Genomic DNA, 18,427 nt, shown 5'->3' with positions numbered 1-18,427 from the left:
GGAAATGGCCGATTCAGTTAGGGTTATGACTGGAATGGATACTCCAAAATAAGGTGAGACACTTGATTACGTGGCGATACCTGACAACATCAGTGTTGACCCCCTTTGGCAGATAAACAAGGCTCTGTTTAGGCGGAGAATAACTTCTGGATTAGGCACTGATCTCTACTGATTAGGGTTTTATAGCGCTGACTCGGCATGGTTTGCTTTCATAAATTGTTCCGGTGACAGCATATTGAAACTTAGCAGAACTTTAGTAAGATCGTTTGGTACTTGATATACACAAAACTAAGTGTTTCACCTTATTTTGGAGTATCCCTTCTGGTCACGACCTTTCAGTTAGTGGGAGTTTTCCGCATAGATGTCGCCGTCGTAGATCTTAACTAACCTTATCTACTGTAATCTCCGAAGGTAAAAAAGAAAAGTTACACGGTTTATTGATTCACAAATGTTTTTTCCTCTGTCCAAGGTTGGCTCTCTGTGGGACCGAGCTTATCAAGTTCGAATTTCTCGGCTGATTTGTACAGTTCCTACTTTTCCAGCGGATCTGAAGAACTTATTGTGGGTAGCACACAGGAAATCGAGACACTCCGACCAAAATCGCCCACAGGGAAACATAAAGGGGACGCTGGAGGGCGGGGAGGGGCAATCACTCCCAGCCGTGGTGGCCAAGGCCCCAGGGCGAGGGGTGGCGTCCGCGGGGGAATGATGCGAGGAAGTGGTTTTCCAGGGAAGGGAGGAAGAGGTTTCATTAGTTTCTCTGTTCGGTGAAAAGTGCGGTCGCAGCTACTACTCTAATGAAACTTTTTTACCCCACACATCTTTATTTTACTTCTTGTGTGCGACTGCCGTTGTCCGCTGCAAATCAGAAAAGCTGAAGTGAACAGAGAGATCCCGATGACCGCTGGCTGTTGCTTGTTATTAAACCCTTCAAAATTTCTTACTCTAACTTTTATATTTGAAGAACTTGTTCGATACTTGGGGAAAACAAGGGCCCTCAGGCAATCGGCAAATGTCAGACATTAACTGTAAACGCATAACTCAGTTTATGATGTGAAAACGTGCGGTTTGGCTTGATTCCTCTGTACACGACAACCATTCAGACCCTTTCATGTATCCTCTGTTGTTCCATTTTTAGCGACAATGAAACTTTTTTTGCTAGAAAATGAATAAGACTGACTGAGGACAGCTATCTTCTAGCCTTTGCAATCTTTCCCATACAAGTATTCCAGACCGGCAGTGCACGTGCCACAAGGTTAATAGCAGTCGGTGTACGGAACAGGAAAGGAAGAAGAACCAAAGGCAAATAAATGAATCCCACTCTTATATGGCCGTTTAGAATCAATCTACTTCCGATTTTAACTGTGAGTGATAGCAGTCACTGTAAATCAAATTATAGCGAGTGGGAAGGGCATTAAAATGAACTGGAAAAAACTAAGAGCGGTAACGTGTATTACATTCCAAGAAAACGACATTCGTAAGATATTTCTTATCTATATCTTTGAATAGGAAAACAAAACAAATATTAAACTTAGCCAACCGTGCCGTAGAATATGGCGTGCTGAATAAACAGGTCAATCTCTGCGCGTGTACTGAGGTCATCACTTCTTTCCATCCTTCAAACTGACATTTCCTTTTTTATTCAACTTGTACGACGTACAGTCTACTTTAGACTTCAAATCTACTTCAACGAAACAAAGATTGTAAACAAGCTGAGAAGATTCACAATACGCGACCTTTCAGTTTCCGATATCCACTAGACTAACGAGACAACCTCCCGGAAAATCGATTTTTTTAGAGTATTGAAATAGCAGTACCCAGCAAAACAATTGAAAGTTAACCGTCTTCAACGGGGTTTTTAGACCTAAATACTGTAGATCAGCGCGGCATAGCTTAGAAACGCTATTTCTTGTTGAACTAAAGCTGTAATTCTGCCTGTTTTCATTCTTTTTAGAGCGGTAAGCTTGTCAATATTAACACGGGATATTGCGTCGTGTAATTGTTACGAAATGTCCAATGTCAGTTCGAGGGATGGAAATTAGTGTTAACCGTGTACTGAGACATACAATACAAACGCATTTAACGTCGGGTTAAGTAGAGACAAGCTCCCTCTAAAGAAAGTGGATTGGACGCGCTTCCGCGCCTGCTAAGGAAATGGAGTGTTTTCACGTGACGTCACGGCGGTCATGTTGGTTTCCCCAACTAATCCTACGGGATTTGAGCTCTATTATCGTGCAAACGTTATCTTTTGTCTTGATGGAAAAGAAACACAAGACTACTGATCACGTGAGTGAAAACACTCTACAGCAAGAGTGAATTAGGTAAGAGTGCTGTTATGCACGGCTGGGCCCCCCAGCACAGTCACAAATTAGTCTATGTTTAGAATACCCGTTCAATTGTCATGTCCCTGAATAACATGGCAGAACACGTCACGCGTGATATGGCTTCTTCTGATTGGTTAAAATTGGCGGCCCTTTGTTTGTTTCACGCGCAAAGTGTAGCTAAAAATAACTCCATTTGTGCCTGTGCTGGGACAAGACCGCAATGTTATAGATCAACTCTCATCTAATTTCACTCTTGCCTAAACTAATCTCTCTACCATTGGACCTGGACCTGGACGTGAACCTGGGAGATTTGGGAACGAGACGAAGGGCACGGCTCAAAGAGAGCACACATGGGGCACCTCTTACAGCCACTCTACTATAAGGTGCATGCGCAAACCTAGACCATAGCTCCACAGACAGTTGTAATTTGCTGGAAGTGGACTTATGATACAGTAAACACACGCATATAAGAACACTATTCACGTTTAAGGCTGATCGTGTTCCTATTTGAGGGGAGCCTAGTGAGAAATCAGCCTGAAAGTGTTCTTAAAATGTTCTTAAAACTGGTTTCAGAAATACTTCAAATTGTATATTTCTAGAGGTTTAATTAACATACAATGCTGTTCTGTAATAGCTTTTATAGTTTGCAATGGTCCTGAACACCATAGTACTTTGATATAAGTTACTATACTGTATTGTTTCCCTATCCTAATACCCTTTCCCTTTGTATTAAGAAAATGTTTTGTTTATCAGGCTGAATTTGTTCTTATTTATATGGTGCTTCATTGGCCAAATTTCAGCCTGATGTTCTTAATGCGCTTGTTCTTATATGCGGGTGTTTACTGTACTGGCTTTAGCCCCCCCCCCCCCCCCCCCCCTCCACTTTTTTGGCTGATTAAATCACTATTTTTTTTTTTTTTACTTTAGTAAACCAGGTCTGTCTTTTACAAAAAAAGAACATTACATTAAGTTATGTCAAATATGCGGACCTCTTAGGAAACGCAGCCTGATTTGTCCATTTCGATCCAATATAGTTTTTCGAGGGTGTTCTCGTACAGACACGGCCAGATGAGGCAGTTTGTCGTTAGTTTTAGATCCATTTCTAGCCATTTCAGAAGACTTTAATTTCAAATTTTCCCCGGGGGAACATGCCCCCGGACCCCCCTAGTTGGCTCACGCTATTGCGTTCGCATTAGCCCCCCCCCCCCCCCCCCCCCCCCCCACTTGAAAATCCGCTCCGCGGGCCCTGTATTTTGCCTACACTACCAATAAGAAGCATACAACAGTATAGATGCAGGGGCCTAAGGGTCAGCAAAGACCTCATACGCCGGTTTATTGAAGGAAGACAAAATATATATAGCCCACCATTACTCATAGTACAGACATGTGTCTCCAGAGACGAACCAATTCACACTAAATTAGTGTGACACCGCCGGATACGAAAACCCAAAAACACTTTGTGGCAAAAAGGGAAACGTATACCTCCACCAATTGCGGTGCCGCTAAAAATCCGAGGGCTGAGTCACCAAAACGAATCATGAAAACTAACAAAACACACTTAAATGAAAGCTAAACTAAGGAGCGGAAATGCTGCTTACCTAGAATGGTTATCAAGTCGTAACAGCCTACTATATATATCTGACACTCATACCCATAATCCCTTTTGCGTGGCACCAATCCTACTGTCCGTGCCGGCAAAATGACTATTTCTGCCTATTACGCTCCGCTTCATTGTCAGAAATACTATTGCTTGACTCGTAAAAATGTAATGTAGCAAAAGCTAATCCCGGCTGAAAAGTGGTCGGAGTAGCCATTAATTTTACATCACACTTGCCCCTTCAATACTTCTTTTTTTTTGCATCAGGCGCTATTTCTCCTGCATATACGTTAACGATTTCCAGTACTTATAAAGGTTAAATCCCGCGGGACATTATTTTTACAATCAATGTACATCGCCACTACTCATAAATGGAGGAGGCCGTTGGTACCTTGGTCTTTCTGAAAAATAAAAGGATTTAGACGTTAATTTCAAAGAAAATCGCTTCTGTTTGTTTCAACTGCAAGCCAGAATACATTGCTTAACGCAAAAACCACCGATCTGTGGAATGGGCCCAAATTACTGAGAAACTGCCCCGCCCACTTCAGTCGATCATTTTGATGAGCAGTAGCCAGCCAGCTTTTGCCGTCAAGGTGTATCGGAACAACCACAGCAATGGAAAGATACATTTTCAAAATCATGAGTCCCGGGGGCAAATGGATAAAATTGTTCTTGTCCAGCGAAGACGTTGCAAGTGCAACCATGGACTCGCTGTTACTTCGAGTGCAAGAAAGGTTCCCTGGTCCGAAAAGTAACGTTGAACACAACACCTCTCAAGAATTTGAAGTATTATAAGCGAAATTGGGCGGGGCAGTGACTCAGTAGGGACCTTAAGACGACGACGGCTACGAAAACGATGTCTAAATATATTATTTCCTGTTACTGTAATAATTTTGCGATTGCTCTAAGTCGCTTGGCAAGGAGAATATGAATCCACATTGCAAGAATAAAATTGGTGAGAACGGTGGGGATATTTGGAGAGAAAATTAAAAATTGATCGTCAGGTGCCCTCGTCCTCCACATGACCTCAAATTTGATCATTTCACGTCGTTGTCAAGACCAGAACGGCAAAGAAATGTATGAAAATGTAAAACGCACGTGCAGAGCGCGCAGAACTATTGTTTTTGCTAATTAAACCTATGGCTATGTGGCGTTCTCGTAGCCGTCGTCGTCGTCCTTGCATAAGCTCCCTAGTAGTTCGAGCCCATTCCACAGATGGGCACCCTGCTAGCAGAGCCTTTCTTTTGCTTGCTCGATTTTGGCGTTCTCGAGAAAGGCTCTGCATGAATCGAGTAAGATCTTTATTGAATATGCGCTGCATGTTGCCAGGATACAGTCTCGAACCCAAGCCTAATATGCCAGATCTCGCCGCCATCTTGGTTTTTCATGGTACAGCGGGCTCAATTATAACCATCGGTTTTGTCACTGAAGGTACGCTCGCACTGGAATAACCGGTTTGACGAGAGAAAACAAGATTGACTAGTCCAGAAGCTCGGGCTGCGGCGGCTTCAAAGAGTTGGAGGCGATTCGCGCAGAGCCTACTTTTTTCTCCTCCTCAGTAAAGAAAAAGACAAAAGGAGGCTCTGCTCGCAGGGTGCAGATGGGTGGTTTTCGTAGTAATTCAGAAAAAATGATTTTCTATTCACTGAAGTGGAGGTGGCTAGTGGTGGTAATTAGCAGCTTGGTAAATGTCAACCTCTAGCTACTGACACTGAGGTCAATAGTTGTTGTAGTACATGCTAAAACATTGAGATACTTTATCACAAAAAGATGATTTTTAACTTATTTATTCCTGCAGCGATTGCAATATTTTCGAGCACAAATCCCGCGCGAGTTGCTCGGAGGTAAATAGCAAAGGGTATTGAGAGTTCGAGTGGCCAATCAGAGCACGCCTTCGACGCTTTCCACCACAAGCACATCACCTTGAAGTGTGTAATTTGCGACTCTTTTCCTTTTGAAGAAAGCTGGTTATTTTACGACACCAATTTTATGCCCAAATATGGACAAAAATAAGATCGAGGCTGCACGCGCGGGAAAATGCACGAGCTACATTACATCCAAATAAGGAAATTTTTAACTCAAAAACACCCCAGATCTGAACCAGAGTTAAACGCTTCGAGGTTGTGAGTTTCCGTACTTACTGATTAACAATTATTCACCGAAGGCGAGGTTAATAATTGTTTTAGTATAATTACATCTAGGTGATTATTTGAAAATTTTGCATTTTCTTTAAAACAATTAATTTCGTCGTCTGTCACCTCGACTAAACGGCCTGCGGTTATTTTGAAAAACCTCTTAGGTGATTATCCTCACCTCAAGCACAACCAATCAGCGCAGAGGATTGTCAATAATCACGCATGTATTTATACTAACAACATATAACGTACATAGGGTGGACACGCGAGGAGGGGCCGGGGGGGGGGGGGGGGGTGGTCGAACCAACTTATGAAATCGTTTGAATGCCATGAGAACGTATGAATGGAAGTTAACCACGTACATGTACGTTGAAAGATGTGTTACATGTATATAGATTTAGCATCGAATTTACGGCAAATGTCAGGATGCTGTTTGTCGGCTACCAATGAATGACAATTCTCTTTTTTTTTTTTAGATTGATAATATTCTGTATCAAACAGGCACGCAATCTCCTTAAATCAAATTATTTTTGCCTAAACATAGGCGCAACGTTTGTCATTCGACGGTTTGACCTTTTGCCAGCTCGCAAAAAAACCGTTGAACCTTGTGCAAAAAGAACTAGCAGAACGTTTTCCTTTTGAGTGTTGACAATGTGCGAGCCATAGCTGCGAGTCATGCGAGTCACACAGTTATTAAAAGCTAACCGTTTTAAAATGGGTGCTTAGACTTAATAACAGTTTATCAGCGCTATTTGAAATGGGTGCTTAGACTTAAATGCGAAATTCGCCGTGGCTCGCATGACTCGCTGGCTCGCAGATAGCCTGCGTAGCATGGCAGTTTTGGTTACGTGCTTCGCGCGCGAATTTCGCGGCTTCGCCGCTCGTGCGCCCGGCTCGACAAAAAACCGCCATGCTACGCAGGCTAGCTCGCAGATTGTCCAGCCCCTTCCTTTTGGTATTCAACCACAGAGCTATATACTCCAATATCAAGTTAGATCTGTGATCTTTCTGTGAAATCTGTTTCCGCCAAGGGGCAAAAAGAAGGAAAACATGAGCCGCAATGTCCCGGAAATTAAAAGCAAAATTCTTTGTGAACTTACGATCTAAAATGGAGCGCAGAGGTGGAAAACAGGCAGAACATCACACCTGAAAGTGATGTCCTAAAACGCAAGCGTAACAAGAAATGAAATGTACGTGCTGTTGTGGTAAAGAACAAATCTTCTCCATTAAGCGTTACAGCCGTGTTTTGCGGCAAAAAGATTAGCGTTTCATTATGGTTATTATGGATTAGCGTCGGGGTTAGTGACATTTAAGGCTTGCATTTCTGGGCAAACTGTAAGTACATGTTAAGGTATGCTTGTGAAGGGAATGACAAATGTAGTTCAGCTCGTAAACTGTGTTCTTCCAAATAGCTGCGAGTTTAGGCAACGGAAACGATTATGCCAGCGATGTTCTCTCTTCGATACAGAAGTTTCCTCTACAAGAAATAAGAATGCCAAGATGTACTACAAACAAAGTCTCCTTTACACATGTTGTCTTGGACGTCACTCAACGCTTTCAAAAGAATTGGGGGAGTGTGACGTCTCAATTAACACCTGGTGAAGGAAGCTTGAAAATGTCATGATAAGGTGTCTGTTGGGATCGCTCAAAGTCAGCTAACCTGAACATTTTTTTTCCAATGGTAATTTAGGACAAAAATCTACCGGGCACATAAACTATAGTTTACAAGTCTATTATATGAGTTTCTACGAGTTCAGTTTTTCGGCCCCTTTTAACCTCAGTTGATCCTGTAGCGTTATCCAGCCTGTTTTCCACTCCGCACAGCTTGATATCTAATAAAAAGAACTTACTCAAAAAGGTATCAAGCCGTCAGTCACCTTGAGCAGAGCCAGGGTAGTACTGGCTGTTTCCATTGGCTGATGACAAATTCACACCAGGTTGAGGTGGGAGGCGATAGGGAGGGGGTGCACCCCTGGGAGGCTCAGGCTGCTCTTCACGTTGGTCGGGAGGAGGAAACCTGAAGACAGAAAGCAAGGATAGGAATTTGTTTGACTACAAGTATGTTGGGTGGGGTGGGGTGAGATGAGGAGCCCATCGCTAAATAGGATGGAGGGGGGGGGGGGGGGGGGGTATTTTGTTTTAGCATACTTAAACAAATCCCGCCTTGAAGCATTTAAACTTAATGAACAACTGTCCAGATTCTGTCCCACCATGATAACCGATAGCAACCAGTATTTGTGGGACAGTCCCCCAAAAAACTGTGTTACTGTGGAAAATATATTATCGTTATTTACCAATCAAAGGAAGATTCTTTTCCAGCAAGCTGTAAATGTTTTTTTTCAGATTTTAGTTAAGATATTTTTTTGCTCAACAAAGATTAACCCTTGTGTAAAGAACAGGATTCTTCACGAAAAAGTTTCAAAACTATTAAAACTTAACCCATTGAGCCCTAACACCAGACAATTTTCCTTGGGGCCCGCATCCAGGGGCGTTTGAGGTGTCAATGGCTTAAATAATTAGTTAAATGGTATTAGGGGTGCAGGGATGGCGCAGTGGTGAGAGCACTCATCTCCCACCAATGTGGCCCGGGTTCGATTCCCAGACTAAGCGTCATATGTGGGTTGAGTTTGTTGGTTCTCTACTCTGCACCGAGAGGTTTTCTCCGGGTACTCCGGTTTTCCCTCTCCTCAAAAACCAACCTTTGACTTGATTTGCATTGATTGTTAATTTCACTTTACAGTGTCCCCAATTACAGTAGTGCTCCAGTGCTAAATCAACTAGACACTTAATAGAAGTTCCTTTTTTTTTTTTCAACAAATGGCATAAAACACTAAGCTTTAAGCACGAGAACAAGCATTTTTCAGCTGAACCTAGCCTGCTTTGCATAGAGTTTTATCGAATTTTACCAGATCCACACAGAAACCAATGTGAAAAAAAAAATGGACTGTTCTCCTCTTGAACTTAACAAATTAAGAAACCGTTTACATTAAACTCTTCCAGTGCAAAACAGAAGTGTTTTTGTCCAGGATAACTAGCTATGAATAGTTGCTGGAAATACCACATACTGTTTATACGGGGTTGAACTTTCTTTGGGTTGCCCAAGATCATGGGGATGGCCTTCATGGGGCGTATCTCCATTCTGATGAGACAACTGGCGAAGACGGAAAGTAGCTCGCAAAATGCTGTCATGGTGAGATAATTGAGATCTGGCAAGAGATTTTTAAAAAAGGCAATCATAATATCAGTAAACAAGTAAATCATGTCTAAAGCACAAAAGAACAATAACATTATTATTAATACTTCTACAAATATAATATCTAGAATATAATAATGTCCAGTCTTAAAGAGTCTTAATTTCTGCTGATTATGTTGTACCTTACAAGAGCTGCCATGTGACTTTGCACACCATGTATGCACAGTTACACTGGGAAAATATTTGCTTCTTTTTTAAACAGATAATTAACATTTTGTCCCCTAAGGCTGATTACATGCAACACTTGAAATCTTGCCACAGTTCACTCAAAAACTACAATCCTTTTTAATCGATTAATAGAAAGTTCACGAGGAGAACAGCTTTTCATCAAAATTTCAATCTTGAAATAGCTTTCTAACCTTGTGAAATCCTTTTCAAAATACACACATGCAAGCCACCACCTTGGATTATACGTAATGTCATTGAGCTCAGCCTGAAGTTTTGTAGAAAGCTTGAACACAAAGCTGTCAGGATTCCTCTTGGTATTTCAGTCATGACTTTTTGTTCAGCAACATAAATTGCTCAAATAGGTTCAACAATGTTCATGTTGTTCACATTTCCGAGAGCAAAGGGATCAGATGAGCTCAATGACGTCACTTACAATCCAAGATGGCAGCCTGTACCTGTGTATTTTCAACAAGGATTTCACAAGGTTAGAAAACTATTTCAAAATAATTGAAATTTTGGTTGAAAACTGTTCTCCTCATGAACTTTCTATTAATCGCTTAAAAAAAGGATTGTCATTTTGGAGTGAACTTCTCCTTTAATAGAGTGCAAAAGCTAAAGTAATCCATCAAAAATTGATCATTGTTATTATCAGCACTGCTCACAAACCTTGCAGTCTCAGCATCTCTCTTTGGCCTGAAAAAAAAAGGAAAAGACAGCAGGTAGTGAGAATGAGGAGAGTTTTATGGTATTTAAGTGCTTGTAAATAATTTACACAGTTGCTAAATGAAGGAATTCTTAAACAAAAAACCCCAGCCTTTTTGGATTTATTTTGATATACACAAGATCACCAACTATGCGCACTCATTTTCCTGTTCTCAAAAAAGTGGCAATAAATGTCATAACACAGGATTTTCTCATTACAATAAAAGACAAGGCAGTCAGTAACCAGAAGCCCATAGATGGATTCCAGAATTAATAAAACGCATAATTATAGCATTATACATGCTATCCATCAGCACTTCATTTACGCCAGTGGAGCTCCATTAGTGAGAAAATATGGTGACCCATCTGTGCGAGAAAATTTGGTTTTCGTCAATGTATGACCCTAAGACCGTCCACCCCTCCATGTATGCCAGTATGACTAGTATCACACGACCATATTGCGGGCTCAAGTTTAGAGAATCAATACTTTGGAAACTTGTCTCCAGATAGTTTACAGCATACACCTTTCATATGGGCCGTCCATGTTATGGTCAATTGACACCCGTCAAAACAAGGTATCTGCTGACCAGTATCATGAGACCATATCATGGGCTCAAGGTTATAGGTCATCGAGGCAACTTTTTCTTCTAAGTTGACCGCTGACCAGGTACTAGGTTTCAATTGGATCGCAGGCTCAAGCTAGGTTAACATTAGGTGCCCCTTTTACCACTGGCGGGAAACTGCATTATTTTAGTGCATGTGATCAACATTTCCCGAGGTATATTTCTTGTGGTAATGTCCATGGATGTGTCAAAAAGATCAGACGAAGTGCCCATGACATTCAACATGGTAACTTTTGGTAAGTTGAAAGGTGTTTTGATGCCCAAGGTTCAAGAGCCAATCACGATGCTGATGAAGTTGTGATTAAATTTCCTGCCCAATGAATTGCATGAAATTTTTTTTTACCTTAGGAATCTTAGTATCGTGTGACCACTGGTTAACACAGTATACTTAAACCCAAGTGTGAGGCACTGCAGGATAATTTACTGTGGGAAATAACATTTAACCATGGTGTGTGTAACCGCATCTATTGTAAGAATAAATAACCTGGGAGCTATGCTTTTAGGCTTGGCTAAATCTATATAATTCATTAGCTTCTACTTGAAGATGCTTACCTTCCTTCACGAAAACAAAACATGATGACAGCCAGGATAATAGCAATGATTAGGACAACAATGAGCGGAAGAATCAGTATCAAAAGAAAGTCATGTCCAAAGTCCCTTCTTGAAGAATCATACACAGGAGCAACATATGTGGATTCATGAAATCCTTCCCCACTGTGTGCTGGCTTAGAGTCATTACTGGCACTGGCTGATGTTTGGCTCTTATCCATCTAGGATGCAAGCATAAGATTCTTTTTAAGTGGTGCAAGTTGGAAAGCTTCACATGAAACCAAAAATTACTCAATCAATTTAAATCAAGGACATGAAAGGGTTACTTTCTAATGAAACTACATATGGTGCTGGTTTGTTGGGTTGTGAAACACACATAATTTGGTTTTATTTAAACAAGTTGATAATAACCTGTTTGGTTACTAACCAAGAGTGAGGGCCATACTGGGGAATGTTGGTACAGAAATGGCCGAGGGCAAGTATTTCCCAGTACCGTCCCAAGCAAGTCAGGTTATTAATTAATAAGTACTTTATTATATGGCATTGTTTCTTTGAGATATCGGACACTTTTCCTCTTGATGAATGTTCATAATCTTCGTCTTCCATCAGTGAATTTTTACATGTAAAACTAAATTCTGCTTGCTCTAATTTTACTGTTGTATTGAAAAAATTAATTAAAATCCATTTCTTCAAAACTTTTTGTGTTTTGCTCAACTTGAACATCCTGGAAAAGAGCAAAAATATGGTAATGGTCCGTACTGTAAAATCTCAACCAAAGCCCATCCAATAAGAGTGCTCCATTTAGCCTGAGAATTGCTTGCCATATAAAATTAATGTAAATTAACTACCACAATAAAGATCTGTGAGCTGGTGTTTCGACAAAGCACTGGTGCTCAAAACATCAGCTCACGGGTCATTCTTATGGTGGTTAATTTACCTTCATCAACTAGTTTTGTTAATCAAGGGAAGCCAGCATGGTACAGAGATTAAGGTACTTGCTCCCCACCAATGTAGTTCGACCCTTGGCAAAGGCGTTTTCCCTTGGTACTGTCTTTTCCCTAAGCATTATCACACCAGCATGCACCTGATTCCAAAAGGCAATTAGCTGCTCCTTCTAGTCCTAGCCTATCAGCAGGGTCTTCAGTTCTTCATGGCAATGTGAATCCCTCCCCAATTCTCTCATGGGTTCACTATTAACCTGACTCTAACTTCCCTCCCACACAGATGTTCTTTTTTTTCCCCACAGCTTTACTGTGTACTCCTCTTGTAATATACAATATAAATTTATAACACAACAAAAGAAAAGAGAAAAAAAAAAGAAAGAAATAAGCAAAACCCAAAAGGGGCAGGTGCAGCGGGACTAACGTCCCATGTGAGGCACCGCCCCTAGATTAAGACCTAGGTTAAAATAAAATAAAAAGAATACTCAAACATTCATACAGAAAATAAAATAAATTACGACTAGCATGGGCCCGTAGGGACTAGTGTCCTCATGCAGGGGTAATTGATTTCATATACTGTACCCCCGACAGGTGAGTGCTCATTAATTTGCGAATGAAAAGTTGAAAGGCAGTAGACAAGGAAAAACTGGTTGGACCATGCTAGCTTACAAACATAGTTTCATAGTTTAAATATTAGATGTTAAAGTTTGAGGCCTGAAAAGTTGATGTTTTGCAAAAAGGGGTGCGTAGATTAAAGGAATTGCTTAATCTTGTACAACCATGGGAAACAAAAGATACATAATTCAGAACATCTAAATTGGTACTTCAGTAAAGGCATTTATAAAAAAAGATCTTAGGGCTTAGTCACACGTTCATCCCCTATGAACGTCTGCTGAAAGGAAAAAACACTTCCGTTTAAAATGGCTGTTTGCCCACTATTTAAAGAAACCAATCAGCATTGACTAATTTTGCTGTGCATAGCCAATCACATTCCGCGTAAGAATGCCATACAAAATAAGAGTTTACCCGAAACTGGAAACTGGCCTCTGATTGTTCTGTAATCCACGAAAGGAGGTGCTTTTTCATTTCAGCAGACATTTGCGGGGGAGGACCTGTGACAAAGCCCTATGAACTTCTGCATTGTAGGCTAGACTCTAACTGGAGAGCCTGCTCAAAGGCTTGGCTAGTCAGCTCCAATTACCGGTAGGACAAACTGATAAAGACCACCACCCATTACTTTGAGGACTTAAAAAAACAATGAATCTCAATGGATACGTTGGTCTGCCTGTGGTCTTGTTATTATTTACCTTTCAGTCCTGAGAGTGACTAGAGACTAACAGATTTTACTCTGTCTAAAACCGCACAATTTTACTTGTCAATGGGGGAAGCTTCAGGAATCAATGGGTTGAACAGTAATATTTCCTGGTGGTCTTTGAACGTCAGACGAAAATTTGATGATCTGCCCGGTCTCTAAAGCATGAGTTACTTCATCAACAGTTTCTTAATTAGGCATCTTTGGGGGTAGGGGCCTGTGAGATGGCTTCATACAACAAATTAAACAACCCTATGCAAATAACATCCCTAAAACTATAAAGTCTTGCATACCAATCTGAACTTGCACCAGTCAATGTCATATGGTGGAAATTGTTTGTTTGCCTGACCCAGTCCAGAACATCCTTGGTAATCATCTTTAAGAGCTTCATAGGTGGACTCTCCACCGACTGTAATGTAGACACTGTTTCAAAAAAAGATGAAATGAACTTAATAAAAACAGATCACGTGCATTCATTTTAATTTACACATCTAGCCCAACATTGACAACAAACATTTCTTGAAACTTGGAAATTATTATTTGCCATTGCTTGGTAATTTTAAATCAGCACCTTGGGCACAAAGAAAGCGACCATTCACCAAACAAATGTTTAAATGCAAAAGAAGACTGAGTGTACAGCGGCAAACTAGGCCCTTCAACAATAACACAACAAGAACAGTTTACATTAAGTTGTTTCTACGAAACTGTTGTTCTTGGACTAGTCACTTTACATTCTAGGCAGAGAAAGAAACGATAACATTTCAACCTTATCCTAACATCATGGAAACTGATTATACATGTAAATACTTAGTCTAAAAGCACAATAGATACAATAATATTACAGGTTAAACAAAAAAGCTTAGCAGGAATGGAATCTGCTTTCAAGAGTATTTAAAGAAGGCTTAAGCTTTCAAATGAATAGCATTTCAAAAACCAAACAATCGAATTTGCTCTGGCACTTCCTACGAAATTTAAATTGGCTTGCTTTTAACTACGAAATTTAAATTGGCTTGCTTTTAAAAGATTGCTACAGTACTTCTGTGAGACTCCATAAAACTTTCTCTGATCACCAATTTGAAATTCTTGTGCTCAGCAACGCGCACTGGTGGAGGTGTCAGGTGGGGTACCCAACATAATCTGCATCACACAAACCACATGAAAAATTATAGACATTGCATTGCCGATTAACAAAAAATGGCTTGACTTCTCTTGGTTTAAGTTCCCGTTCTACCACAAGCTTCTCACCCTTCTTTCCGTGGAGGAATTGGTACCCTCCCATCCCTGTCCAGTTTAGACTCCACTGATGTCACCTTAACTCCTCCGGCAGGCTGCCACACTTTCTTTACTTTTTCAACAAAGCCCGCACTTTCTTGACCTTCAAGAAACTCATCAATACTACTGTTCCGTACAAGAAATTCTGCTTGATAGCGAGGAATTTCTACAGAGTTAAACACAAGACTACATTACCAAGCAAGAATGACAATAAACACGATTATTATACATTGGTGTCACAAGTGCGATTTTGATTGGCTATGAGCACGCAGCTAATTCTTGCTTGCTCTGTTTCTCTTACGTCATACCAGTAGATTTTATATAATATGTAGAATTGACGTCATACCTACAGATAATAGTTTTATGCCTGCAGAAGTGACGTCACCTAACACACTAACGAGCAGTTCGATCAGTTTTGTTATGGCGGAGCTCAGCTCAGGAATATGCATAATAAAACAATTATTGAATTCGGTTTTCGCATGTTAGCGATAATTATCAAGGCCTCAGTTTGTGTTATCCGCCTCAGCCTTCAGCTTCAGCAGATAACACAAACTTTGGCCTTGATAATTATCGCTAACATGCTCAACCTCATCCAATAATTGTTAATTATCAGGTCATCTGAAAATCTGTGTTATTGTGACAACTTTTTAACGAAAGAAAATTGTTTAAACTAGAACTAAATTGGAATGAATGGCATTATCCCTTTTACCCCTGAAGAGGCCCCAGTTGACAAGTAAAATCCTCTGCCGTTAGACAGTCAGTACAATCCATAAGTGGCCATTAATTTAAGGGAGGTCCAAAGGTTAATGTTAAGAGGGACCAAGCAAAGGAAAATTATTAGATTTGAAGTGGCAGGTAAGTTACTGTTTTTTAACAGAAGGCATAAATTAAAAAAACATTACAGTATTTTCTAGTTTTGAATTAAAATTTAATGTATTGTTTTTTATTTCAAAGTACTCTTACTCAGGTCGACATCTTCATAATTTACTTTCAATCCCTATCCTCAACAGTGCTACAAATCACAACACCTAAATTTAAGAAAGTCTGTCATCTACAGTGCTCCTAAACTGGTTAAGGTAAAGTAGCACACAAGCCAACTAGCCCATACAGCCAGAACTTATCCCCATTTCATCATAGCACGAAGCAAATGGGAGAATTATTACCCCCTCGCCGCCCCCTGAATGGGATGCCAGCCCACTGCAGGGTTATCCTCCCCACAGTAGTATATTGCTGGTACCCATTCATACACCTGGGTGAAGAGTGACAGTGTGGAGTAAAGTCTCTTGTCTAAGGAAACAACATAATGGCAGACCTAGGCCTCAAACCAACAACCTTTGGAATCAGAAGACTGGCATGCTAACCACCACACCACCATGCATCCACAATGGGGTAGTCCTAAACTAACTCGTTTCAAACAAAGCATTATCATTAACCAACATGTATCTAAAGGTCTCCCTTGGCAACTTCTACAGCTCAGAATCAACACACAGCTAAATACATCTGGCTGTGGTACTGTGCTCCAACATCAAACATGGACTGTATAGCCGCTGCCAGAGGCACCTTATATGTATAATTTTGACCCAATGTCATGAGCTGCGCCCTTCACAATTCAGTACCCAAGACTTCAAAGAGGGTGATTACCACAGCCATCTATTCTTTATCTTCATAGAATTCATTTCTTATTAACCCATTGACTCCTAGGCGTGAGATTTAATAGATTTTAAGTTCTGTCTAACATCAGATGATTTTACTTGTCAATGGGGTGGGGAAGGGAGGTGTTTAGGAGTCAATGAGTTAACAACCCCTACATCCATACAAATAACTATATGAACCCCTTTAACAAACCTTTAGTATTATCGACACTAATGACAATGTCTTGTCTTTCAGTCGAGTAGTCCTTTTTATTCCATGCTGTGATCTAAAAGCAAATTGAGAACAATGTAAACGCTAAGACCAAGGACTGATAAACCAAAATTATTGGTCTTCAGGTGTTGACATAATTCTTGGTTTTGCTAAAAAAAAATTTTTTTTTCAATAACTACACCCACCTCCAAAACAACTTGACTTGTAACATCTCTTCCTGGAGTGCCATATATAAAGGCTCTATCAGTTACCTCTCGTTGCTCAAGGCGTAACCACGGGGGCAGATCTGGAGAGCCCAACTTTGAGGCAATAAATTTAACTTCTGATTGGCCAGCTAATGAAATAAGGAAAAAAAACCTGACTACTCAGCAATCCTTTACCTTTCACAGGGATAACATTGTGACTCTCCAATAAGGCAAACATGCACTTTAAAATCAAGCAATTCTAACAGTAAGACTTGGAAATACAGAATAGTCAATACCCTGTAATCCAAGGGAAAGTGATAACTAGGGAAGACATACAGTATTTTAGCTATTTAGATCACCAGCAAAACTTACAGTCACTTGGAAAAAAGTTAGAGACAGAGAGCTCTTTTTGAAGAAATATTCCAGTAGTTGCATTGGCTGTGATATTAGCTTCACTGCTTAACTGAATGCAACAAAAGAGAAAGCCTGCAAAGAAGATATTGACAAAATAATTCTCCACTGAACAATATTGATAATTAGAATTAAATATTACATTTTGATATAGATGAACTATAATGAAAAGCCTTTGTTTATTTTAGATATTGTTCGTGAAGTTTCCATTTAAAATTTTATGAAAGGTACATGTTATTTTGAAAGGCACTTCTTGTTTAATTAAGGGATTTGTAATGTAGGTCTCACTATATTTGCCACAATGTTGCATTATTCTTCAACATAAGCCAATGAGCAGAACTCATCCAGAGAGAAAATTACATGTTTTTCATTTCTGCCTCCCGACTGGAACAATGATTTACTGAACTAATTTACAGCAAATTTGATTAATATCCATATCCAGGGATTATAAAATTATGGAAATTCAGGTTAATTCAATTTTCAACTTGTACTACAAGCTTAAAAAGAGCAAGGAGTTGAACTGCTAATTGCTAAAGTACTGTGAAGTTAACGCAAGAGTAAACATTCAAGCAGAAGTAAAATACAGGTGGGAAATTCATAACTCAGCATAAGTTACTCTTGGGCTGCCAAGAAGGTAACATTACACAAAGTGAAGAATATACCAAATATTTAATTTAATTTTTCATCCGTAATCAGTCTTACCGAACAAGATTAAAATCTTCAAAGTCATTTCACCTCAATCCAAACAGCTTCTCAGAGAATCTAAACACAGAGACGAACGCCCTTCAGAAAGATTGGTACGTTTACACTCCACAGCGCTTGACACCAACACTCGACACAACTTCAGAATTTTTTAGCATAACAGAGGGAAAAACTATTTACCTTCTGTACAAAATAGTCCGAAAACGTCTTGATGGTCGTCAATGTTAGCTCGAGTGGCAAATATACATAAAATCTTCTGCGTGCTACTAAATTAAAGTAGGAAATTCATATCACATGCCAACAGAGAAAAGTTATGCATGACTTGAATTGTTTGTACGGGCGTTTAGGTGGGTGATTATATGGTAGGCTAACATAAGGTATTTTCCAACC

General features: G+C 40.1%; 2 protein-coding genes across 6 annotated transcripts in view; one reads left to right on the top strand and one right to left on the bottom strand.

Moving 5' to 3' along the window:
- Positions 1-943, top strand: part of LOC138006458 (N6-adenosine-methyltransferase non-catalytic subunit-like) — a 17,281-nt gene extending 16,338 nt beyond the window's left edge. Inside the window, exon 12 of the mRNA XM_068852800.1 lies at positions 470-943. Within this exon, the coding sequence (XP_068708901.1) occupies positions 470-771 (302 nt within the window). The 3' untranslated portion in view covers positions 772-943. The remainder of the gene's footprint in view (positions 1-469) is intronic.
- Positions 944-3,612: 2,669 nt separating this feature from the next.
- On the bottom strand, positions 3,613-18,396 carry LOC138006415 (alpha-sarcoglycan-like). 5 transcript variants are annotated; one of them, XR_011123902.1, is made up of 13 exons: positions 18,218-18,374; positions 18,038-18,097; positions 17,297-17,410; positions 16,925-17,073; positions 16,722-16,794; positions 14,850-15,042; positions 13,898-14,027; positions 11,355-11,572; positions 10,144-10,170; positions 9,122-9,262; positions 7,907-8,073; positions 7,157-7,216; positions 3,613-4,322 (listed from the first exon to the last, which is right to left on the bottom strand). XR_011123902.1 is itself a non-coding variant. In XM_068852748.1 (13 exons), the coding sequence occupies exons 2-12, from the start codon at positions 18,063-18,065 to the stop codon at positions 7,197-7,199; spliced, it is 1,233 nt and encodes a 410-aa protein (XP_068708849.1). In that variant the 5' UTR covers positions 18,066-18,097; positions 18,218-18,396; the 3' UTR covers positions 3,613-4,322; positions 7,157-7,196. The 5 variants fall into 5 exon arrangements, 4 of the variants coding, with proteins under 4 accessions (XP_068708849.1, XP_068708834.1, XP_068708858.1 ...); XM_068852748.1 differs by having other exon boundaries at positions 7,934-8,073; positions 18,218-18,396; XM_068852733.1 differs by lacking the exon at positions 7,157-7,216 and having other exon boundaries at positions 7,934-8,073; positions 18,218-18,390.
- Between the last annotated feature and the right edge of the window lie 31 nt (positions 18,397-18,427).

The sequence above is a fragment of the Montipora foliosa genome, chromosome 1, assembly GCF_036669935.1.
Source record: "Montipora foliosa isolate CH-2021 chromosome 1, ASM3666993v2, whole genome shotgun sequence".
NCBI lineage: Eukaryota > Metazoa > Cnidaria > Anthozoa > Scleractinia > Acroporidae > Montipora > Montipora foliosa.
The sequence above is the reverse complement of the archived record's forward strand: the minus strand, read 5'-3'. Positions and strand labels throughout refer to the sequence as shown.